This window comes from Euprymna scolopes, chromosome 6 (assembly GCF_053919585.1).
Source record: "Euprymna scolopes isolate OS-2025 chromosome 6, ASM5391958v1, whole genome shotgun sequence".
NCBI classification, from domain to species: Eukaryota; Metazoa; Mollusca; class Cephalopoda; order Sepiida; family Sepiolidae; genus Euprymna; species Euprymna scolopes.
In genome coordinates this window covers 94,361,014-94,387,598 of record NC_136487.1, presented here as the reverse complement: position 1 = coordinate 94,387,598, position 26,585 = coordinate 94,361,014, and the positions used below count along the sequence as shown (strand labels likewise).

The 26,585-nt window shown below is 30.5% G+C and overlaps 1 protein-coding gene across 6 annotated transcripts in view; it reads left to right on the top strand.

The window, feature by feature from the left end:
• Positions 1–26,585, top strand: part of LOC145277805 (uncharacterized) — a 171,466-nt gene that overhangs the window by 102,723 nt on the left and 42,158 nt on the right. For all 6 annotated transcript variants that reach the window (XM_080129664.1, XM_080129662.1, XM_080129661.1 and 3 more), the window contains 2 exons: positions 199–270; positions 9,968–10,043. In XM_080129664.1, coding sequence (XP_079985790.1) covers positions 199–270; positions 9,968–10,043 — 148 coding nt within the window. The remainder of the gene's footprint in view (positions 1–198; positions 271–9,967; positions 10,044–26,585) is intronic.

Here is a 26,585-nt window from a genome sequence, read left to right as displayed (position 1 = left end):
AAGTTAATAGGAACATTGCTTTTAATGTATATTCCTCACCTCTGATTTTGAAGAAAGTGTGTATATTTGCCAATTAAATGAATTTAATTAAGGAACAAGATAAAAACTTCTAAGCTATGTCCTTTTTAATACTTAACCAAGAAATATTGCATTAATTTATCTCTAATATTAAATGAAATTTTTTTTTTTTCCCTATAGATACTACACGCCTTGTATATGAAAGAAAACTGGTTCGTCTGCTACAGGACGTACCCCCATCCACATCTACAGGTAAAAAAAAAAAAATTTATTGGATTTTTTTATCTTTTACCTATACTTTCCTTTTTACCTTTTTTATTTATTTTTTCCAACTTTTTGTTTCTCTTTTTACATTTTTCATGTAACAAAATGATTTAAAGTAGTGTTAGTTAAAACTAAACAAAAATTCACTTTTTTCTATTTATCTAACACACAAAATAATTTTTTCCAAACAAAATTAACCTCAATAATCATTTAAATAGATTAACTATTCAAATCCTTTTCATTAGCAAAGGATGAATTTAAATACAGTGACTTTTGATTTAATCATAAATTGTTTCAGATAAATTGCTATTACAATTCGAATCTTATCTATTCAATGAAATTGTGGTAATCAGTGTAATTCTCGCCCCCTCCCTTTTTTTTCAATCTTCTATCTGAAGTAAATTTATTTACTTTTGACGAAAGATGATCGTGAATGACTACCACATAAAGTTAATATTGCATATAATGTTTTTGTATTCTTAATGCAAAATATATCAAGATGTTTTTTTTTTTGTTTGTTGTTTTTTTATGTTTATTGATAACATTCACAGAACTATCCTTTTCTGACATAAAATGATCATGATACTTTGTATTTTGAGGGAGATAATTTTTCATTATTTTCGGACTGATTTTCACAACTTGCATTGTTATCACATTTCAGTTGTTTTCTCTGTGGCTTTCTTTGGTTATCTTAGCTCAATATTGGGAAGTGTCATGGGATTTTGGAGCATTGGAGATACATTGTTCATAATCTATTCTTGTGAGGTTTAATTATTTTTTTTATTACCTTACTATTTTTGCAAAGGATTAAACTCTGAATTGTAAAATATTCTGCCCATTAATCTTAGTGTGTCATTTGATGCTGATTATAAGGAAACCTACAATAATTATTTTTTTGTTATCCTTCTGTTTGGTAGAAATAACTAATTTTGTAGAGGAATAGTTTAAAAGCAAATAGATTTACATTTTTTATACAATCTTCATCAACCATCCCAAAAATGTTCAGATTGTTTTAATCAAAAAAATCTTTCAGCTCGCATAATGTCTGAAAGAGATTTCATTGAAATCAACTCATTTTGTCAATAATGACAATTGATGAAATTAATTGCATACTTGCTTCAGAGAGTCACCACATATTGAGAACTGAGTTTACTGCTCAGGAAGATATGTTCCAATATAAATGAATCCTCATCATACCCTTACCAGACAGCCAACACCGTATTGAAGATTTTCTTTATATTGATATGAATGGGTGGAATATTAATGTAGGAGAAATCCTTTTAGATTAAGGCAATTTTTATGCAGAAAAAAATCACGTTCATAGTTTTATTTACAAAACGTTTTTTCTTTTGTCAATATTTTTCCTATCCTTGGAGAAATCTTTCCAGACAGAGACTGTTAATTTTTTTTTTTTTGTGAGGGTAAGTTTCTTTGGCACCTCCCTAAATGGTATATAAGTTCATTCCATGGAAAGTGGTCCAAAATCTGAATTTTAAATCCAATATTTTCTAGCATCGTTTGTTTTTTTGTTTTTTGTTTTTTTGTTTTTTTTTTTTCTGAAAGTCAGCACACTAAACCACAAAAAGATTAAATATTTCAATTCTGATCTTTTCTGTATTGTCTGTGCTGAGGCTATAAACATTGGCTATTTATTGAAGTCAGAAAATGAAAGAATTGCCTATTTTCCAGGCATTCATTTTTACTAATAAATAACATAGAATTATGTTTAATTATATTTTTTTGATTGAGACATGTATAGATTTCAAAATAATTGCGGCCCGAGTTTCTGTTGTTAATCACTTTTGGTCCCCCTTATTTATTGGAGTGGGGGGGAGGGCTGTGTTTTTAGTGGCGTCCGTGCTTCCATTAGTCCAAACTATTGCCAGATGACCGTCCATTAGTTTTTCCTGAAATTTTGCCACAAATTGTATTTCATTAAATAGATGTACACAGTAAAAAAATTATTTTTACAAAAATCCCCATTGCATCCCCAGGGGTTCAAAAGAGGTCAAAAATGGCGAAAAAAATTTTTGCCCCATGACTTTTGATCCATCCATTAGATTTTTTTTTGAAACTTGGCCAAAATGTGAAGCCCATTGTTTTTAATATAAATCCAGTATGGGTGACCCTGGCAAAATTCTGGTTCGCGTTTTCGAGGACTTTCAGTGCTAAAACACCTATTTTTGTGGCTCTTTTTTTCATATTTCTCAACAAAAATGTCTGACTATATGGTGGTTTTTCACGGTGGTCAACTCAAATATACATGTGTTAAGTCCTGAAACTGCACTGTTATCCATTTACACTGGGATTTGGCGTCCCCAGGGACTCGAAGAAGTCAAAAATGCCCCAAAATTGCCAAAAATGACACTTTTTGCCCCATAGCGTTTGATCCATCCATTAGATTTTCCTGAAACTTGGCCAAAATGTGGAGGGGATTGTTCTTAATATAAATTCTGTATGGGTAACCCTGACAAAATTCTGGATTTACATCCCTCTGGGATTTTTAGGGCTAAAAAAAAAAAAACATGCCTTTTTAGAGCTCTTTTTTTCATATTACTCAAGAACTTGATATGTATACCATATGCCGAATTCAAATATGCATGTCTTAAGGCATAAAACTGCATCATTTGTCCGTTTTCATTAGGATTCGATGTTCCCAGGAGACCAAAAGTGGTCCCAAATGCCCCAAAATTGCAAAAAAAAAAAAAAGATACTTTTTATGCCATAACTTTTGTCTGATCCATTAGATTTTTCTGAAAAGTTTGCGAAAATGTGAAGGCAACGTTGACCCTTCACATTTCTCACATTCATTTCTTCACTATTTTTTGTGGCGTCATCTCACATGCAGCACCAGAAGGGGGCCCCACACGTGCAGCTTGTTACATTAAATTTTCATAAAGTTAGCCCTATGTCCATGTAACACACTGAGGCGATTTTAAATAAATGTTATTGCTGAAAACGCTTCCAAACTGTAGCACACATGACCTGGAATGGCCCTATATAGTTTTAAAAAAAAAATGTGTGTCCCCACTACATACCTTGTTGCCTAGAATTCATGTTGCATATTCCACACAATCAATAGTTTGAGGTTTTACTAATGTTAAAAGCCAGGAGAAACCAGTAGTTGAGCATGTTCCCCTGTGCAAAATCTATGATTATACTTATCGACAGCTCTTCGCTTCATTGCTCACAACACATGAATAAAAAAAAAAAATTTTTTAAATGGATATGGATATGTCAGTCTAAAGATTTCTGGTCATTGTAACACATTTGGTTCAAAATAAGCTCTCCTCACAATATGCTCAAGTGATGTATAGCGATGGCAAAAATGATAAAACGCACAGGCAAACATTGATTTATACATATAGGATACTTTTATTAGTCAGGGTTCAATCCTCCTGGAATTCATATGTAACACTCAATGGATCAAGAGCAGGGGAAACAAAATAATCATGATATAAGAAGTGATTGAACAATTCCAAATTAAAAAAAAATGTGTGAATATCATTGCAAATGGGATGGGGGTTGAGTGAAAGAAAACAAAGTATATATATATATATATATATATATATAATCAACAACACAAACACAAAATATAAAAAAAAAATATGCATATCCACTCCCGAACTGGGAGATAATGGTATAATCCATATAGTGCAATCGGTTTCTCATTATTTTCCACTCTCTCCTTTTTCTTTTTCTTTATTGTTTTCTCTCTCTCTCTCTCTCTCTCTCCCTCTCTCTCTCTCTCCTTTTAATGTTCCTGTTAGTTTTTTATCTTCAGTAAATAATCCTGTGTGCCAACTATTTGTTATACATTTTCTTTTTATAAACCCCTTAGTCACTTGGCGTAAGCTCAATAGTTGATTGTTGTCTGATGCCAGCCGATGCATCCAGTTATATCATGGCGATTTTGTAATCCTTCGCCATATATCCAATTGAAACAAAGCATGTTCCACAAAATTCACAAAATCCCTTTTAGTTCTGTAGTTTGAACCAATACATCAACTTGTATTTAGCGGATTTCTTAATCTCTCACTTGAATCCTAGAATGAAACAAACCATGTTTTGTAATGTTCGTTTGAGTTCTGGTAATTCGAACAACATAGGCGATTCCTTAACTCTCTATCAAGATAAACAAATAATGTTTCGCAATGTTCATTTTAGTTCCTTTGTAATACAGGAAAATATAGAATCATCGTCGCCTCTGTTCAGTTACCTCAAGATGAGTCAACTTGACACACAGCATATGGATTGATTATGCTGCAGATTCATATTATAGCTCAATTAATGAGACCCAGTGCTTCTGGGTATCCATCTTTTGTGCTGGCTATACCTAAAGTGATTCCCTGAGAATCTTTGTCGGAGCATAGCTTTTGTTTTTCAACTTTTGAATTGTTTTTGTTATCATCTTTTGAGAGAGTGAGGGAGAGATGGGTGGGTGAAGGTTCGCTGTCTGGACTGTTTCGGCTATCACACTGCATTTGTTTGTGGGTAGAGAGAGGAGTGGGGTAGTGGTTAACTGTCTGGTAACTCCAAAGAGGGGGTGGGGCTGGCTATTTCTGCATTATGGGCCCCTATGATTATACATCACCCTATGCTTGTTCATATTAATGCTCACATGTGCATCAATCCTTTTAAAAATATATTGCTTAATATAACGCAAAATTTGATGGAGAACAGTTTTTTTCTCTATTAAATATTTTTATATCAAACTTGTAGATGTCGTTCATTTGTTTTTGTTCGCGATATTTTTTGAACAAATTCAATTATTTATACGAAAGTGTATTTTTACCTAAATGCAAGTTGGGAATAATTTTCCCTTTGACCAATTTGATATGCCCAAATGGGGAGCAACATATGTATTGTTTTTAAAATATAATTATCCACTGACATGTGTTTTGTCGTCTACAACTCATCAGAGTGGCTGAATCTAGCAAGATGATTGTGATGTTTACTTGGGAAGACTTCCTTCTTTAATCAAATTTATTTGATTTTCAACAAAATTTATGTAAGAACCCTCCCAAACACATCAAGTACATTTGTGTGAAATTAAAAAAAAATCTGCCCATCCATAAAATCAGTCCATAGGCCACAAATTCACACACCAAGTGCATTTTTACCTAAAGAGAGGTAGAGGTTCATGGAGTCCCGATTTCGAATCTCGCTAGATTCAACCACTCTTATGAGTTAGTGGATAATTATATTTTAAAAACAATTTATATCAAACTTAGTTTTTTTAGTGTAGGTGCAAGTTTAAGTGGGTATACCCCTTTAATGGTAAAGTTAAATAAAAAATAATGTGCCCATATTGCTCACCAGGTTGCAGAGTAATATATATATAAATATATATATATATTTATATATTAGCAAGGAGACCCTACGTTACCCAGGATTGAATGAGGATCAAAAAATGTTCTTTGCTACTGTACTTTTGTCATTGAAATTGGTGAAATCACCCATTTTCAATCAAATTGTTTGCTCTTGTTTAGGAGTCCACTGCAGTCTAACAGCAAGAAGCTTCACATGCTTCCCCGTGCAGGGACTTGGTCCACAATACATTGTAGCCTACATTGCACTATAGAGAGCATACTCTTGATTTTATAAAATTTTTATATAAAGGCTTGAATTAAGTCGGTTTAATTATACTCTAAACAGAAGACTTCATTTCGAGCACGCCTCTGTCTTATCAGAGAACCTATTTTATTCACTGGGCCTTTCTGCTTCTGCTGCAATAAAACTTTTCAAATGCGCTTGTGATGTTTACTTCGGCTAAAATCAGACTTCCTTCTTTAATCAAATTTATTCGATTTTCGACAAAACTTATGCAAAAACACTCCAAAACACTTCAAGTACATTTGTGTGAAATTAAAAAAAAAAAAAAAAAAAAAAAAATCCACCAACCCATTCCAAGTTCATAAGGAACACTCACACACAAAGTGACTTTTCAGGGAGACCCAATGCTGGCTTGGATTGAATGAGATGTGTTGTGGGTTCTACAATATAAATAAATGAAAATAGATAGACTTTATATAAAACAAGAATATTTATACATCTTTTTACAAACAATAGCTTTCTCTGCCGATCATGTGTAACATTAAATATTTTGTTTAAAGTTGTTACCAGAGTAATTTATGGATTGTAGAGTTTGTTTGGTCACGGTTTGCAATGTTTAGGCTTATCTCAGTAAAGCTGGAATGTAAGTGAAAGTTAATTTCATTACATAATCGGTTGTGTGTGTAAAACACACTTGGAACATGTGGTGCAGGTGTCCTAGTCGTGTGCCACTCGGAGGAGGGGATATCATAACCTATTGGCTGAAAAATGCAACGGGTGATAATCGTATATGTCTCAAAACTGAAAAGTGTTGTGCATTGTGTTCGATGTGCGTGAAACTCAGACTAATGTTCTCCACAGAATCAACGGATATTCCACATTTCCGATACTTTCATTGTCATCAAAATCTGTGAAATTGCTCATTTTTCAATCAATTAGATTGATTGATTGCCTGTCTTAGTCAAAAACCCACTGCAGTGCTCCAGGAGGAAGCTCGTATACCTCCCTACAGAACCTACTGTTCTTATAAAATTATTTCATTTGCTTGAATTAAATTTTATAATGCAAAAATTAAGTATCATAGTTCAATTGTACTCTAAACTGAGACATTATTTTTTAATGCATCACTGTCCTAACAAAGAACCTACTCTTGCTTTTTATATTCCAAGTCCTTCTGCTTGTGCAGTGATAACATTTCTTAAATGCACTTATGATGTTAAACTGTATAAAAGTTTTGACCAAAGTTAACACTTTTATACAGTTTAATATCACAAGTGCATTTAAATTTTATCACTGCACAAGCAGAAGGACTTGGGATATAGTAGGTTACTTTTTCGATTTTCAATACTTATCAAAGGCATTCCGATACAAAACCTATCTAAGAACACTTCCAGGTTCATTTGTGTGAAACTTCAAAAAAAAAAAAATGGTACAGCCATTTTGGAGTTCATAGAGAACAAATTCGTGTGTGTGCGCGCACACACACACACACACACACACACACACACACACACAAAGTGCCTTTCATATATAAGTAGAGATTCTCTGCAATCTGTTGAGTAACATGGGCACTTTTTTTTTATTACACCAATAGATACCATATATTTATATTATGAAGATTATTTATATTGAAATAGCTTTGATAGATTTTTCTGTCATTTCATTTAGGATATATCTACTTAGTTTGGATCTGGTTTCCTTAAAGCTTTTTTTTCTTTATTTCCATGTGTATTAGCCATAAGGAAGTAACATTCTGTTAATAAATGATTTTCCAACAATGTTTCTATTTGTGTACAAAAACAGTTTAACTCCCCCCCCCTCACACACACACACACACACACACACACACACACACACACAAAATAAATAAGATTGACCTACTTTTCTATTGTCATTTTATGCATCAGAAACTTTGATATTTTCTTTTAATAAAGAGACTTAGAAGTAATGAAGATAAGAAATTTCAGGGGAAGGGTATTGGTATGTCCAGGAATTTTTAATAAAGAAAAATGGGCCCATTTTTCTTCTTGACAGGGATATACCACTTTTCTACAATTTGTCAGACAAGTCTGTCTTAACCCAATCAAGAGATGCAAAAAGTATTTTTTGTTTTCTCTCCAGTAAGTAAAATGCCTACATTTTTAGTAGGGCAGTACGATTTGGGGAAATGGAAAGGAAAAGAAATCTGTTTAGTCATTAGGCAGTTGACCAGAAAAACAGCTGCTAGGTCCCTTCTAGAAAATATTTTCTTTTAATCAATTAACACTCTTCTTATCTGCATCCAAATGTTCTGTATGTTACCCCCCCCCCCTTCCTTTAAAAAAATTAAGTTTTAGTTTATTGATCAAAGCTTTACATAATTAGCCAAAAATAAAAAAAAAATAATAATAATTACTCTCCTACTTAAATTATTAAATTTGAAGAAGAAATTTGATTTTTTTTATATATTGTTTTGGAATTTTTGCGATGAGAATTGATAATTTGTATATAACACTCTGAATAATATGAATGGGTGTTCATGTAAATTTGATACTTTTAAAGAAAAAATGTTTCTGTGTATTAAAATTTAAAGTCTATTTTATAGATCTTCTGTCGAATATGATTCATTCAAAGAAGCTGTCCTGAACCATAGCTAAGGCTTCAACTCTGTCTTCAGTGGGTTTTTTTTTTTCTTTTTTTCCAGAGATGCTTGAAGACCAGCTTGATTTTGGCATTTAACTCATTTTTTGTGTTGTAAATTTTAGTCTTTTCTCAACTGCATCTCACTCGTAATAGTCCATGTGGCTTCAATCAAGTGTGCATGTGTTAGGACTAGTGACGTTCTCAGACTGCTATTTCTGGGTTTTCTTGGAGGTATGATATGGAGTCCTGCTGCCATACATATATCCTTTTCACAAGCCTTTCTTCCTTCTCCCTTCTACACTTGACTTCAATTCAATACGGCCATCTGAATTGGGTTTGACTGCATTTTCAAAGATGTGGGCAGCATGACATGATCTTCACTAGAAACATGTCCAAAAGACATCAGTTTGAGGAAATGATTTTCTTTGTGCATAGGACTTTAGGTTTCTAGTTCTTAAACCACTCCATATTACGCAGAAACAGCTATTTCATTAAATACTTCTAATGGTTCTGAAATCTCAAAAATTTATTCCAAACCCCATGTAGTTTTATCTAATTGTGATTTAGACTTTTGAAATTTTAAAAGGTCCATCACAACCTCAGAATCATAATTCTTCTACACATAATAATTTATGGTATATGTAAATACAGCATTATGATTTGAAGAGGCTGGGCATTGTTTTTAAAGTCATTGGATTCAATATTTTTTTACACAATCGAAAGAATTTAATTAAAAAAGAAATTGATAAACAGCTGTTGAGTTGCTAATGTAAAAATTAGACTGATTCCAACCCATAAAATTTTAAAAAGTAAATTTGTGTTACGATGAATTCACTTTCACTTCAACTTCATAGCCCTGAAATAAACCGTTAAAATCATTGTATTCAGTTTAACATCCATTTTACATGCGGCATGCATTGAACAGTTTTTAGAAATTGTATTCTAAATTAACTTGTCTCTGGCCAGGTCTTTTTTTTTTTTTATCACCCTTTCTCTCAAGTCCATCCTTATCACTTTTTCCCATGTTAACCATGGCCTATTCTTGCCAACTAATCTTGCTATTTTAACTGTTCTACATGTACTAATCCAAGAATTGTTATCCATTCTTCCAACATGGCAGTATTATCAGAGTTCCCTGCTCTGCACATGTTTCTCTATACTGTCTAGATTTAATCTTCCTATGAGGTTATCAAACCTAAACCTGTCTTTTAAACATCAATTATATCATTCTTATATCATTTTTATGCAAAACATATCCTCAGTTTTCACTGGACAAATTTCACTGTATACACATGTCTGATAGGCTCTTGGTTGACAATGGTAGCCCTCTGCTAGTTAGTAATGACAGAAGTTTCCTGAACTTACTCCATCCACTCCTAACTCTTCCATGTGATCTAATGGTATCACCAACATGACACAACTTCTGAATAACCTTTCGCTATTCTCAGCATCCAAATAAAGCTGTCTCAAATAAATTAATTTTTGTTTATCTTTTGTTTTCTTCCAGAGCAATTAGAAGAGAGTGAGAATGAGGAAGAAGAAACTGTATCTCAGTTTACAGTTGAAGAGAAATCCTCAGAAAGGTAACAATCTTTTAAATATTCTATAAATTATCCCCCCCCCCTTTTTTTTTTTTTACACTAATGTTTTTTTTTTATCTGCAAACAATTATAGAAAATGACAAGAAAAATGATTATATGTATGACATTTCAAGGAGAAAGCCAATCTTTTTAGCGAATTCGTTTTTAATTCATATAATTAGGTAATACTGTCAAATGTTTTATTAATGCAATTATAGCTGTATCCTAATAAATAACAATTTTATAATTTTAATAAGATAGTCTTGTTTTTAATTATAAAAATGTTTTAACTATACATGTATAAATGTATTAATTTTAATATTTTTGTAAATTAAAGTTTCTTTTAAAAATATAATTAAAGTTAAAATCTTGAATCATAACATACATCCTTTAATGTGCTTATACAGGGTGACCCCAAAAAACGGGCCCCAACTCTAATTAGGCCCTGTTTCTTAGTGTTTTGTTTAAATGAAATGAAACTTTGGTCGTAACTAGTTGATTATATTCAAAACATCACATCAAAACACTAGGGTCTTTGACCTTTTTTCTCTGTTGACTGTAAAATGCCCAGAAAAACAATTGAATGTCCTGTTTTTTTTTTTTTGTTTTTTTTTGGGGGTCATCCTGTAATACTAGTGTATCTGTGCCATCAAAAAGCTACATGAACTTTTTTTTTTTTTTTTTTTTTTTTTTTTTTTTTTGATAATAAGAAATCATTTTTCTCAAGTTTCATAATTCATAGTGTTTTCAATCCATGAAAAAACAAACTCTATAAAACATACCTTTTTAAAAACAAGAACTGTAGAATTTTAGATGTGTAAAAATTGTAATAAAAATCTGTTGGAATCTTTTTTAGATAAGGAATGATAATTTGGATTGTTATTCTCATCTTGGTTGTTATATTATCAATGTTTCCAGCCATCATAATGTCTAACATTTTTCATACACCTCTTTTGAACTTGGAAATTTTTGTCAAACTGTGGAAAATTTTGAATTAAAGCCATAATTTAATTCATAAGGGTAGATTGTTTTCATTCTGTCAGCCATGATCAGGTAGAAATTTTAATACATGCCATCCTTATTTATTATCACCTATAGTAAGGATTTTAGCATGATATTGGCATTGCTTTTCACCATCTTCACATGGTAAAATCAAATGGCATATTGTGCTTGAACGGACAGCCTTTTCCAAAATAGACAGCATCATGAAGAGCAGAACGCCATGATGAACATTAAATGGAAAATATTTGATGAATACATCATACCTGTTATGGCATGCTGATGAAACGAGCCCTCAATAATGTAGTAATAGGAAAACAAAAATGGAACACATTATGCTCAGCATCAGCCAATGTGTAAGAAAAAGAAACATCTGGATTAGACATTGATTGGAAGTGAACAATATCATCAATATCATACCAACGGCAAAACAAAGATGGACAATTCATTCACCTTTTGAAATTTACAGACAACAGGTGAACATCTTAAGTGATATAATATATCCCCTAAAACAACGGGAAAAAAACTAAAAGAAAGGCCAAAATCCAGGTATTGAGATTACCTTGACAGTGAACTAGGTCCTACTTGGCTACGCTTACTTAGCCAAGGATAAAACAAGGTGGAAAGAAACCAGAGAAGGTTTCCTTCCCCAAGAGTGATTTAAAAAAAAAAAATTTGATAATAGTAATGATTGAACATTTGACCTCAACAAAACTCACTTAAAACTGATTAGTAACACTGATCTTAACCTTGGCCTATATGTGCTGATTTCTTCATTAGGTTTTACTATTTTAGAATGCTGCAATTATCTCAAACTCCAAAGTGGGCAACACCAGTGTCTCATGCTTTCTTTCCATGCAGTTTGATTCAAAGGGTTGATGTGCAGTTATCTTGTTTTGTATGCACTTGAACGATGGCTTCCTTTATTTACCATTCCTTAGTTCCTTGGCTATCCAGATGTTATCAACTTGTCAAAAATGACATACTGTACATGGCTAAACCATTTCAGATGCTAAACATATATGCCATTTAATCTCATAAGCACAAAGTTTCTCATGAATGTGTGAACATAACAAAGTATCCCAAATTTAAAAAAAAACTTGTGATGTGGGCACACAGATCTTTGCAAAACATAATGATACCAAATTTATTTTGATAACACAATTCGCCACTTAATTATGAACGTTCAAAATTTGTTAGAAATTAAACAAATTTGCTGTTTTTTGTCTAGAAGCCAAATTCATGGTGTATAACTAAAAAATGGATGCTTTGAACATGTGTAAAATCCTTACAAATATATTATCTTGTAGTAAGTGAAAATTAATCATGATGAAAATAATAAACCAGCTGAACATTTGACAAAATCCCATTACTTAAAAAAAATATACAAAAGTGACGCAGTTTGACTGTTCATGAGTTTCATCTCTACAGCTAACAAATTTATGATTCATAGCACAATAGAGATCAGGCTAGACTTTTGTTTTAATAGCAAATCAAATAAACAAAATCTCAGATTTTGTGGACCATGTAAAAGCATGACTGTTCAAAGTTTTTTTGAAATTAGAAAATTACAGTCTCATGTACTATTCAACAACTAACATAGTGACTCTTCTTAATATGATTCATAACACAGTAAAAATTAAACTATTTTTCTTTTAATAGTAGATCAATAAAAAAAAAAAAAAAGAAGTTCAGGTTTGAACCATGTAAAACAAAACAAAAACTGATAATTTAACTATTTTAACTTGTCTTTTTTTTGTGAAAGACAACTGAAAATCATATCTCTACCTTATTGACTATTTTGCGATGGGGCGATTTTTATATGGATAAACACACTATAATGCACATTAAGTTAAAAATCATCAACATTATAAACAAATCACCTGTCACTGAGAATAGTAACCTGACTTAAAGTAATTTAAAAAAAAAAAAACTCATGACACAAGAGAAATAATTGCACATTTTATAAAAAGAAAAAATTACATTTTGTTTTTGCATCCAATTTTATCCAAATAATCCCAAAACTAAGTTATCACAAGTTGAAATTAAAACACTTTCACTATATTTATCCATTTTTTAGTTAACTGGATAGTTATTGATACTTAATGACAAGCAAGATGAGAAATTAAATAATTCACACTAAAATGTTGATTATCTGTGCATAAGTGCGATTGCAACTAACCAATCACATTTGAACTTGGCTTGCTTGTTACAAAACCATCACACAACTAATACTTGCAGTTAATCTTTTAGATGCAAATGCTTTTTTCTTTATCCTCATTAATATAATGTGTGCTTTGTTTGCTTTTTTTATGCATGTTTAATGACATTATTTTGAGTGTACATTGTGTGTTTAGATGACGATTATAAATGGTGCAGAGAATGGTACATCTTACATAGGTACTACTTTCTGCTCTTCAACAATGTAAAAACAAAAAAAAAAAACACTATTCTATTGCACAAATTCTGGATAACTATTCCAAGAAATCTAGCATTGTTCTCTCACAGCTTCTTTTAGTAAATCTTGTTTTAGAAGTTTTAAAGAAGGTGAAAAGAGATTTTGTTTTTTGAATAATGTTGTGCAATAAAAGGGTAGATGTGCCGATGGTTAAATAAATGTTGCGGTTAGACTTTAGTTTTCTCTATGCCATGAGGAGTGTGTCTAACTAATTAGGGAGCAGGGGTGGGGCTTGTAAGAAAAGAATATATGTATTTTTAAGTAAAAAGATTAGGAAACAAGCAAGGGGTAAGATCTTTTGATAAATACTTGAACTTGAACAACAACATGTATTGAGATGAAGATTGAAGCAAATGGATATCTCCCCACACCCCACTCCCTCTATTGGAGAGAGTGGGAACCCGTTATGCATAGAATTGGAAACCAGCCAGCCTCTATTCAAATACTGTCAGCTACACATTCACTTACATTTCAACAGAAAACAAATGTGGGCTGAAAAAAAAGAAACAAACAAAAATTTACTACTCAATTTCTTTGCTTATTAGTGAATCCTCTTGTTTTTTTATACTAATTCCCCACCTTCCCCATTGTCAGGTAGGCCCCAAACTTCAGAACAACTTGGTGTTTTTATATATCATAACATAATAGGTGGATAAACATAAAATTACTTCAATCCTGTAATCAGTTTCAAACCTTCAAAAAAAAAAGAAAAATAACTGTTCATAATCTACTGATTAGGTTCTGTAGAGAATTAATGGTGTTCATTTCTGTGGTAAAAAAAACTATCCAATCTATTTTCTTCCTTTCTTACTCGCTCTCACTCATACTAAAAAAGAACTCCCTATAAACATATGCAATTCTTTTTATTTTTATTTTCTAAGAAATTCAAAGTTTAGACCTTATAAGTTACTTACAAGCAACCTCAGCATTACCTTGCATTAATGAAAAATCTCTGAAACTTGAGTCTCATATCATCACTTTTATTTCTTCATTTTTTGCTACTTGTTCCACTTAACCACTGTTGCTCAGAAGTCTTTTTACTTTCATTTTTGTTTCAATTAAAATTATCCCATTTATTTTATTTTTTAAATTTTGGCTATTTAAAAATAATTTAATTATTATTGTAAGATTTGATTATTAAATTATTACTTGAACTAATATATATGTGACCATGTCTGTGTATGGAATGGTCTCTACCAAACTACTCTGTCAATTTTTGATTTACACACTTGAAACTTTATATATAAGGGATTCCAACCTGTGGAACAAATTTGATTTGGTGTTCAGCCAGTAAAAATAGCTCTTAAGTGGTAAAAATTGAAAAAAAATTGGAATTTGGCAGTTGTAAACGTGTATCTTTTACGTATGTGCAAATATGCATTTGTACGTTTATGTTAATTTTTAAAATTTCAATAGGCATATGGACAGATAATAACGAATAACGCTAGGGAGTTATGTTTTGATTTTGATTCTAGCTGATGGCACCCTAGTCATTGAAATCAATACTATATATTGGGTACAATATACAGGGTGAAACTATGAAATTGTTGCCCATAGAAAAGATGACATGATTCCATTTCCATTTGATAAAAACCTTTTTTTGTTGCAGACCATTTACTAGTTGGCCAATTGTGTACAAATCTCGAGTGATAGGTGCCTTCTATAATATCTGAAAGTGACACAATGTTCAACAAGTGAGATCAGAGATGCGCCACTCTACCATTCATGTTCTCTACCAATCCAAGTTATGACAACAGGACCATTGCCAGCAACCTCAAAATTCAAATCTGGATGGCCCAAGCTTTATGAAAACAATTTTTCCAGCCACGTCTATGATCTTTGGTTTGGTTTCAAGTGAGGGCCACATCATGCCACCGCACATCTTCATGTTGAAAGTCAACACCAAAGTGTACTGGATGTAGTGAAGAGTGGCGATTCCCTGGTGCATTCAGATGGCCGCTGGCAGACCCTAGGTGTGACAGCAGGACTCGGCGCTGGCCCACAAGTCCAAAGAGATCGAAGCTTGGCTTCAGAAGGAGTGCTATGACTTCGTACCCTTCTTTCACTGGCCTCTCTCCTCCCCCAACCTGAATCCGCTGGACTACTTTGTTTGAGCATACATCAAGAACATCATCAACATGACCTCCCACAACACTAACGCCTGCCAGCATCTGCCAAGTATTCACCAAGCTTCCAGTGACGCTTGTGGAAAAGGTTATGCTTCCAGTTCTGGACCTGTATCAAGGCAGTGATTGAGGCTGACGACAGCTATATTGAATAGATATCAGCTCTACTAAGTAATCAAATTACCTGAATTGATTTTTTTTCAATAAAAATTTTAAAATAAAGCTGTAGTGTGTTTTCTTTAGGGCAACAATTTTATTGTTCTATCCTGTGACAGATCAATAAAGAATTAGCTCTATAATAATGAAATCTGTATAAATTATTATATTTAAGCAGATTTTATGATCGAACAATGCAAGGCGACCTATTAGTTTTTTAATAAAACTGCGACTAATTTTGTTAAAGCAATGTTTAAATCTCTTTGAGTTATGTATCTCTCATGACCACACCTATGATCACTATAAACAAGTTTTCTTATAAACTGTCACACTATCTACTAGACATAATATACTTGAATCTTTAATCATGGTTCTTCAAATATGCCAAGTATGCCCTCACTCTGAGGATGGCTAGATTTTTTCTTGCATAATAATTACAACTCTGTACTGTATTTATGATTTCTTTGTATAAGGGGGCAATTGAAAACAAAGTCCTTTACAAAAATCAAACAACTTTTCTTGAATAGCATTTCATGGAGAATACAATGGTTGTATTCAGTTTGTATTGGAGGGTTTTATAATGTTGTGGTGTCTGCTTAAAGACAGCATTTTTATTTTATTTGATAAGATTAAACATAACTTTTCAAGGGTAGGATTTTATGAAGAATCCGATGATATGGAAATTATTTGTTCATCTTACACTTGATTTTCTGAAATTTGAGAAAAGAATAATGGAATGTTTGAATGTTATGTTAATGGAGTGGAAAAGTTTTTATTTTTGCAATAATGAATTTAAAAAAATTAAAATAAGTTATTGCAATTTTTTTTTTTTTTTTTTTTTTTTTTTTTTCGGAAAAAATGAATGTTTGTTGGTTTTAAGAATAGAGTAGAAATAAATTTTTTATAAATATAAAGTTAGTACATATATATTCCTAAAGGAAGCTCCCCCTCCTTGTGTTTTTTTTTGTTTGTTTTTTTTTTTTTTAGAAATTCAGATATCTCCAATTTTTTAAATTTTAACGCTAGGTATGAAGATCAATTAATCAAATTTCAGTTTCTTTGGCATATTTTGAAGGGTTTTATGGGGCATATGTGCAAAACCACCCATCTGAATTTGCATAAAATTTGAACTATAATTTTAATGCAAACTAATATAGCAAGATTACTCGAATTTCAATTTCTTATAACCACCTAAGTCATTTAATGACATTTTCTAAAATCAAAATCATAAAGATCCTGGGGGTTTGTATTACTGTACACATAGATTTGAAAAAGTTGTCAAAAAACAAATATATAACAAATAAATGTTATCAAAGACAAGATAAGTTACTTTTTGTTTTTTAAAATATATTATATCTCAATCAGAACTAGAATGTCCAAACCACCCAAAATCTATATTAAAATAAATAGTTCTTAATCTAGATTATCTTCCAACAAATCTATATTCGACAAAAACACAAAATACTATAACAATGCCCATAAAAATTCAGAATTTAATGTGTAAATAAAGTACCAAAATAATAATGATATAAATTTAATAATAATAAAAAAACTAAATCTCAAACTAAGCAAAAATGTAATAACATATAACATGATAATTATGAAAACTAAACAAACCACAATACAAAACCATCAGAATCAGTCATGAACACTAAATCTCAGCAATTTACCAAAAAAACCTAAAAATAGACATAGGAATACCCTGTTGTTCACCCCCCCCCCTTACGTTAAGAACATTAAGACAAATATAGCTAAAGAATTTTTCAAATTATTAGAAAAAAACTTCACACCCCCACCCCCCATAAATACAGCCAAATATTTAATAAAAAGTCAAATTTTCTTATTCAAGAATGCCAAATTTAAACCAACAAATAATTAGCAGTAACAGAAAAATTAAGAAAATACAAAGCATAAATAACCAACCTATGACCAGCTATAACTGCAGTAACAAAAATGCATACCCTTTGCAAGTTACCTATAAAAAAAAGGTGTAATTTACAGTTGTACAGTAATAAAAAAAAATTTTTTAATTCTACTAATGATAACCAAGAAGAAACATTTCACTATACTACATGAAATAACTAGTCTCCTCAGGCAGAGATTAGTATTAATGCACAATCTATGGACAATAACACCCTCATAAATTTGCCTAATAATATAATACAACAGCACATCTTGCAAAACTACAAGTCCAACTCAAAACAATTATAATTCTATAAAATCTAAAGCGATTATACATCAAGGCCCATTAAACATAGAATCTCTACACACAAACGCTCTTTTAATAATAGATCATTGAAAAACCAAACGACCCTAGCAAAATACATATGGTACCTAAAAGATGAAAATTCCTTTTAATATAATGGGAAACACTAAGATTTGAGAACATTTAAACCTGGCGATAAATTTTGTACTTCCTGTAGATTTGAATCTCTGGCCATATTAAAATTCAACGATGCCCAATAAAAAATATTAACCAGATGCATAATAGAAGATGGTCAAAATTTAATCATTTTGAACCACCCTAATAAAATCATAAACAGTAACTCAAAATCATAAATCAGTAACTAAAACTTGTATTATAGTAATAGACAATAAACAACAATTTAATTAGAAATCACAAGATTCGATCCTTAAACAATCCGCTAACAAGCGTTTCCTTTTCATTATAATTTAAAATGACTTAGAATTAAAATAGACATAAGCACCTATTTAAAGGCAATTGCTTCCCCTTTACTTACCCAGCAATGTAGATTTTTTTTTTAAATTGTTACGAATACCAACAATCTCTTAGATTTTAAAAAATGTCCTCATCAAAGAAGATTTGTGCACCAAGAAGTCTCCTTACGGCTTTTTAAAAAAACAATATGGAAACACTCCCTTACAAAATTACTTATTTTATAAACTTTTTGTAAATATAATTCCTTAATTTTGTTTAAATCTTATATCATACCAAAAAATTCTAGAAGAAAACAGCTTTTCGTACTCATAGTTAATTTCTTCCTTTATAAAAATTTTATCCAAGTGTAAAATCCAAAATTTAATTACTATTTTTCCTACTTATGGAATAAAGAGACTTTTGGGCTAAATAGTCAGTAAGAAGTTCCACCATCTCAGCTAAAGTTCATTCCGTTTTCCGTAGTAAAATAAAATCCGCTAACCCGTTATGCTCGGCCGTCTCTATTTTCCATAATAGTAAATGAACCTTTTTCTAGTCCGACGACTGTTTGTAGTCGATACTAAAAAAAATCTTCATATCGACAAAAATAAGTTTCAAATGATTTAACTTCTTCAGATCTGTAGCAGAAATTGTCGACCTCATTCCAGATTGAGTCATGTGAAAATATTGTATCATCAGTGGACGCATTATTTTTTATGACTTGAGTAAGCAGCTCTTTCATATGCTGTTGATATTGCTGGGCCTCTTGCCTCATTAGTTGTTCCTGTCTTTCATCTGAGCGCTTCTGGTGTTCAAATAATTGTTTCGATATTTTTTCCTCTTTAAGACCATATGTGTTTTGTTACATTTTTTACACTACTTTTTCAGTAAAAATGGTATCTTTGTTAAAACACAATATTAAACAAGGACATTATCCATATTAGTATACTTTTGTGCAAGGAATCCAAATGTGGCACTTAATGGTTTCCAAGTAATCTGCAGTAAAAATGCACACACATGTTGCAATGCCATAAAAATTCTATTATTTAATTAAATTATTTAATTAAATTATTTAATTAAATTATTTAATTATTAAATTAAATTATTTAATCAAATTATTTAATTCTATTATTTAATCAAATTATTAAATTCTATTAATTAAATTATTAAATTAAATTATTTAATTATTTAATAAAATTAAAAAAAATTAGAAAATTCAAAATTGAATTTTATTTACATGAAACCGAAGATCTAATACTAGAACCTTTTAAAAATGAATATATTGCCAGAATTGCAGATTAACATCTGCTAAATCGCCCCACCTGCCTCCCCAAATATTTGATTCTTAATTTTTAAGCAATTGCATATGAATACATTGAAAAACTTGCCAGAAATGAAAAAAATAAATTAATAAATAAAAACAAAAATAGATTTCATATAAAAATTTATTGTAAAATAATCTTAAATTTTGGGGCCATTCTAACATTTTAGGGCAGTTAAACAATTTTTTTCTATGGGAAATCTTTTTTCTTTTTTTTTTTTTTTTTATTAAGACAATTGTGTAATTTGAAGACAGTTTGTATGATGGAGGGGAGGGTACCACTCTGCTTTAGGGTAAGTGACAGTTATGGAAGGGTTTTTATTTTATAGTGGGTGCAATTGGGACTTAGGGTTAGTGGTAAGATTAAAGGGGATATTTGGGGTGGCGCTTGTCATTCAGATTGAAGGTTGATGGTACAAGTTCAAGGAAGGCACTTTTAGGAAGTGAGCTTCTCATGCAGACCTAGATTTAGTGGTTGTGTGTGTGTGTGTGTATGTATATATATATATATATATATATATATATATACGCACACACTTTTCAAATTGAAAAAATATCAAAAGAATTTATAGTACTAACTGCTCTAAAAAAATAGCAAAAATGTCCGACAAATGGTAGATCATTATACATTAAATTTATACGTGAAACTGATCTCTACTCTAAATTATTTATTTATTTTTATTTTTTTTTCGTGTGTGATTTTCTTTTTTTTTTTTTTTTTTTCCCCCACTACATTTTGTAGGATATTCACACATGATCATCTAAAATACTAGAATCTTTATTTTTTTTTGTTTGTTTTTTTTTATTGGCAGCTAGAAAGTCATTTATTACTACATTTAAAGTTTGAACATTTAAGTATATTTGAAAGCCAATAATTCTTAAAAAAAAAACACTATTTTATAAAACGAACTACAAACTGCATTAATTTTAAATCAAAAGGTCTTTTCTTTTTTCAAAATAAATCTGTAAACGGTTAAAAACTGTCATTGATTCCAAAGTAAACCGACAGTAGCGGCTGCTACTGCTTATAGCTTATAACTGAGCAATTAGTTTAATTACTTTGGTTGAAAATGGGTTAATATTTTGGGAGAGAAGCTAATTAAAAATTGTTGGTACCAAAAAAGAAATTAATATAGAATTATCATTTTAATTCATAAAAATAAAAACATTAATCTACTTATTAGTCCGTGTACAAATAATATTTAGAAAAAAAAATGTTTGGTACATCTCATGTTATAGTCTTAAAGACAAGAGTGGAAAAATGAATAGACTGGTTTATTTTATACCTTGACAATAAGTAAGATTGATTTTTTTGTTTTTGGCTGTTTTCCAAATTTTATGAAACAATTCCTCATAGGGGAGTGGTACTAAGCAATTAACCACTGCAGAGGATAAAATAAAAATCTTATACAAAATGGCAGTTTCATAGTGTTAACATTTTTATCATTACTTTCTTAAAAACTCTTCAAATATATCGTGCAGATTATTATTTATTAAAGTAGGTGAAAGGATATTCATTTCTAAACAAAATGATGGTATTGTGAATATTTAAAGTGTTTTTGTTTTTTTTTTTAAATATGGTTATTTTAGAAGAACCCCACTGAAATCTGTAATTAGCGTTTTATGGTTAGTGGATATTACTACTTTCAGTATGGGGTGGGGGGTTACATTAATACTTTTTGCTACTACCCCCCCCCACACACACACACGCACACAAAATGAGATTCTTAAACAATTATGAATGAACATCCACAAGAAAAAAGAAACAATTATTTTAGAATTTAGAGTGGAGAATCAATTTTGTATATGAATTTAATGTACAATGATCATCCATTTCCAAGCCATGCTAGCATTTTTTTTTTTTTTTTTTTTTTTTGCTATGGGAGATAAATTCTGTGCAATTTTTTATGAGGTGGTAAAAAAAGGGCTTATTTAAAAAATTTTTTAATTTTTTTGAATTCATGCATAGTTTTTACAGGATTTTTTTTTTTTCTGTGTGTGGAAGGAGGGAATTGCCACTCTGACTTAGTAATAAGGTTATAGTATGTTTTTTTTTTGTGGGGCATACAAAAAAAAATGCACAGAATTATCTTCCATAGCAAAAAAAAAAAAAATTAGAATGGCCCGGAAACTGGAACATTTCATGTTAAATTTCATAAGTTCATCTCAATTTCTGTTTTTTTTTTTTTTTTTTTTTTTTAATCATTGGCTACTTCCATTTTTGATCATATAAATAAAAATATTTACTCTTTTTGTTTCATAACAATTGTCATTGTCATTCAAATCATAGCGAATGTTACTTTATAAAAGTATCTAGGATTATATTGGCTTACGGGTGACATGTTTTGATTTTAGAACAATTCATTTTAAAATGGGTGAAGATGAATCAGACTAATCATTTTTGCTGGTCAGATATATTTTTGTATACATATGAAAAGTAATAACTTATGAACATGAAATGCTGTAGCATATTATAGAATGTAAATTAACTGTTTTGATTGGAGGAAAGGGGGGGGGTTATTTCAAAAAGATTTTTTTTGTGTGATATAAAAGTTGAATCCTGACCATCATCTTCACTCTGTAACATTAATCATATGATTGTTATGAAAAAGTAGCTTGTCTTTCACCCTTTTTTAGTTGCATGAATATTATTTAGATGTTACTTTCTAACTTGTATAACGGAAATTATCGATACGCGTATAAATGTATTTTTCCTATGTGTAAACAAAACTGTATAATTTTCAAACCTCAATAACAATCGATTTAAATGGAATAGTGTTTAAATAATAATTTTAAAATGTATTTAAAATTTAATTTGGCATGTGGTCTGCATTAAATAAATTTAAAACTCACTTAATAAGTAAATCTGCTCTTCTTAATTTTATTGTATCATTTTGTTAAGTATTAAAAGGAAAAATTTGGCACTTGTCCAAGATTTCCTCCCTATGATAAAACAGATTTTTTTAAATCTGTATGGTGTACTTACCTGTAACGGAAAAAAATATTGTGCATCAAAAAACATTAAGTAAATTTGAGTTTTTACACTGCCTCCCTTTCTATGTTAAGAATGTCTTTTTAAAATATTTAAAATTATCTTGTTCTTTGAGCTTTTTTTTTTTTTTTTTTTTTTTTGAGATGGCATCATGAGATCATCGCTTATACTTAAGCCATAAAATTTGATTTTCTTGTTTAAAAATAAAATTACTTTATCAATGTACACAGTATTTTGTGTACCATTTTCCATCATGGGTACATACATCATATAGATTTTTATTTATTTATTTTTTTCATGAGAGATGGGGGAATTCTGGACAAACTCAAAAAAATTTTCTTTTTGAGTTTTCTTCACCAATAATATGTTTTCTTTTAGTTTAAGAGAAAAATCAAATTTTTGGAGGACAAGAGTAAGAAAAAAAAATCTAATTGTTTAGATTAGATGAGAAATCCGTTTGCCATATTAATTTCATCTATATCAATCACTGTTTTACCATTTTCATTTATATTTTGTGGATTAATTTTATATTTTAAAAAAATATGAATGAAAGGTAAAGTGTTCAATGTTTTGTTAGCCAAACAATTGGATTATTTTCATTGTCTACATTCGACTGACTTATGTAAATGAATTTAAAATTTCATCTTGATAATAATATCCATAGAATTTTGTAGATATTTATACAATCATGTTCACAGCAAAACAGTGAATTACTAATTCAATTTCATTTTTTCTTTTAATCACTTATTCACATTTATAACCTATTTAAAACAAAAGAAAGTCCTTGCAATATGATGTGTTTATTTTTATCTTTTCTTTGATTCTGTCTTATTTTAATTAACTTTTTTCAACTAAATTTTAAATTTAGTACATTTCAAAATATGCATAAAAATGCTTTTCAAATTTAAAGTTAAAAGAACTAATACTTCAAAACGTTTTGTTTTCATTTTTATACAAATCCATATTTATTTTTGTTTTATCTTCAGTCAAAATATCTAGGGCATTGGGAAATTTTCTATAGAAAAAAGATTAAAATGTAAAATAATATTTTAAGTTTCTACTTGCTTAAAATAATAAAAGGCAGACATAACACCAAGCATCTTTCTTCTTTTTTTTTTTTTACTTTGGAATAATATAGATTGAGTTCTAAATTTTCAAAGTATTCTTTTTCAAATGAACGAGGTAAGGGTAAAACTATTTCACATATTTCACCCCAAAATACTCATCACCTCAACATAACTTTAATAATCACATGTTGAGATGTTCATTATTATAATTTAATATTTTGTAAAAAAAAATAAAAAAAATATCCTTCAGTAACAAATCAATCAGATGAAATAGTATTTTATGTTGAATGTTTTAATTGCTGGTGATCATGTCTGCAATCAATTTGGACAAAATAGGTGAGGGATATGCTATATTGGTCCCCCCGATTTATCGGAGAGGGACCTATGTTTTCAGTGTTGTGCGTTCGTTATTCCGGACAATTGTCAGATAACCGTCCATTAGTTTTTCCTGAAAATTTGTCACAGATTGTATTTCATTAAATATATATGCACAGTAAAAAAAAAAAAAATTGTGAAAATTCCTGTTGCATCCTCAGGGGCTCAAAAGAGGTAAAAAAAAAATGGCACGTTTTGTCCCCTAACTTTTGATCCATCCCTTCACTAGGGACTTTTAGTGCTAAAAACGCCACTTTTTGTGGCTCTTTTTTCATGTTTCTCAACAAAAATGTGATATATCTGACTTTTGTGGTTTTTCACGGTGGTCAACTCAAATATACATGTGTTAAGGCCTGAAACTGCACTGTTATCCGTTTACACTAGGATTCAGCACCCCCAGGGGCTCAAAAGAGGTAAAAAAAATGGTCCAAAATGACACTTTTTGCCCCATAGCATTTGATCCATCCATTAGATTTTCCTGAAAATTGGCCAAAATAAAGAGGCCATTGTTTTTAATATAAATTCAATATGGGTGATTGACAGAATTCTGGTTTGCATTCCTCTGGGACTTTTAGGGCTAAAAAAACATGCCTTTTTGGAGTTCTTTTTTTATATTACTCCAAAACTTGATATGTATGTCTATATAGTTGTTTTCCATGGTGCTGAATTCAAATATACGTCTTAAGGTGTGAAATTGCACTGTTTGTCCATTTTCATCGGGATTCGGCATTCCCAGGAGCTCAAAAGGGGTCACAAATGCCCCAAAATTGCAAAAAATGACACTTTTACTCCATAACCTTTTCCCCATCAATTAGATTTTTTTGAAACTTTGAAAATGTGAAGGCAATGTTGGCCCTTCACACTTCTCACATTCATCATTTCTTCATTATTTTTTGTAGCGTCACCTCACATGCAGCACCATAGGGGGACCACGCACATGCAGCTTGTTACACTTGAACCTTATTTTAAAGAATGGGGCTGGGGTCAGCCAAGTAGAAGTAGCTTGTATTTGTATATACACACACAATAATACATATTTATAGACTGGCCTATTCGCCAATAGGCTCAAACCAACAGCTTTGGGTTTAGTAACACTGTTAACCAGTTGGCCAGTAAGTCAGCTGTGATCGAGACGAGTAAATATGGCTTTTAATATAAATGCATTCTATTTTATTATATTTCAAGTGACTGATCAAGAGGAGACAACTCTAGTATGACTACCTGCACTATACAATTATTGTTTTAAGCCGTGCTGTTCCTTCCTTTGTTCATCTAAAACGGACCTGTTTTGTCTTTTCAAGATTTATCAGTATAGATTTAATTAACCAGTTTACCTACCAACAGCACTGGGGTTCTTGAAATCTAGTTTTCTGTGCCAACTCTGTATTTAAAGAATTTTTTTTAAGAAAAAAAAATTTTTTTTAGTTTTGTTGATTACTGTCTAGCCGCATGTCAGTCTTGTCGTGTTATGATAAATATTTACGAGTAACCAATGTGTTCATACACTTAAATTAAAATCAGAATTGGATTTGCTTTAAGGATTTTTTTCTTGTTTTGATTAACTCTGTTTTGACTTGATTGATTTCTTTATATAAACTGTCTTGAATGATAGACATGCAATTGTTTAAATAACTGTAGTATTTAATCTATCAAGATGTGTGTATCTGCTTTTGTGTTTTTAAACAATAGTTCTCATTAATTTTACACATGTGAATTTTTAACTTGTAGTGGAAGATATCTAAAAAAAAAAAATAAATAAATAAATTTTTAAAAAAATTACATCCTATTTTTTTCTTTAATTTTCTTCAAATGGCACATTGTGTGTAATTGTATAAATACAAGTTTCTACTATTCTATGTAAATAAAAGGATATGTCTGGGGATGAATAAAAACTAACCTTTTTATGATAAAGATACTAAGGCTTATGGCTAGAATTCCTATTCAAATTTTAATCAAATCCATTAAATGTTTTTTAAGAAGAAATTGGAATTTAAAGAATGCAAATTTGAATTTGCAAATTGTAGAAAACCAATAAAACTTGTGATTATGCAATTTTGGAAAAAAAATCAGAATGTTAAAACTTAAAATTTGTATCAATTAAAAATATTTTTAGTTACCTAAAATAGAATTGAATATTTTTTGAAATACCATTAAAATTTGCAATTTTTTTTATGTTAAGAACAGGGTTATTTTTAAGCTTACATGGAGATATGATGGTATGCATTATCTTTACTATCAAAACACAAAAAGATCATTCATGGTCAAGTGGGAGAACTGCCGACTGTCAACACGACGATTCTAGGTTCAATCCTTAGCTTGGGAGAGATGCTAGTCTAGCGGCACTGATGAGTTGTGATACAACGAAACAGGACTGTATGTCGATGACTACAAA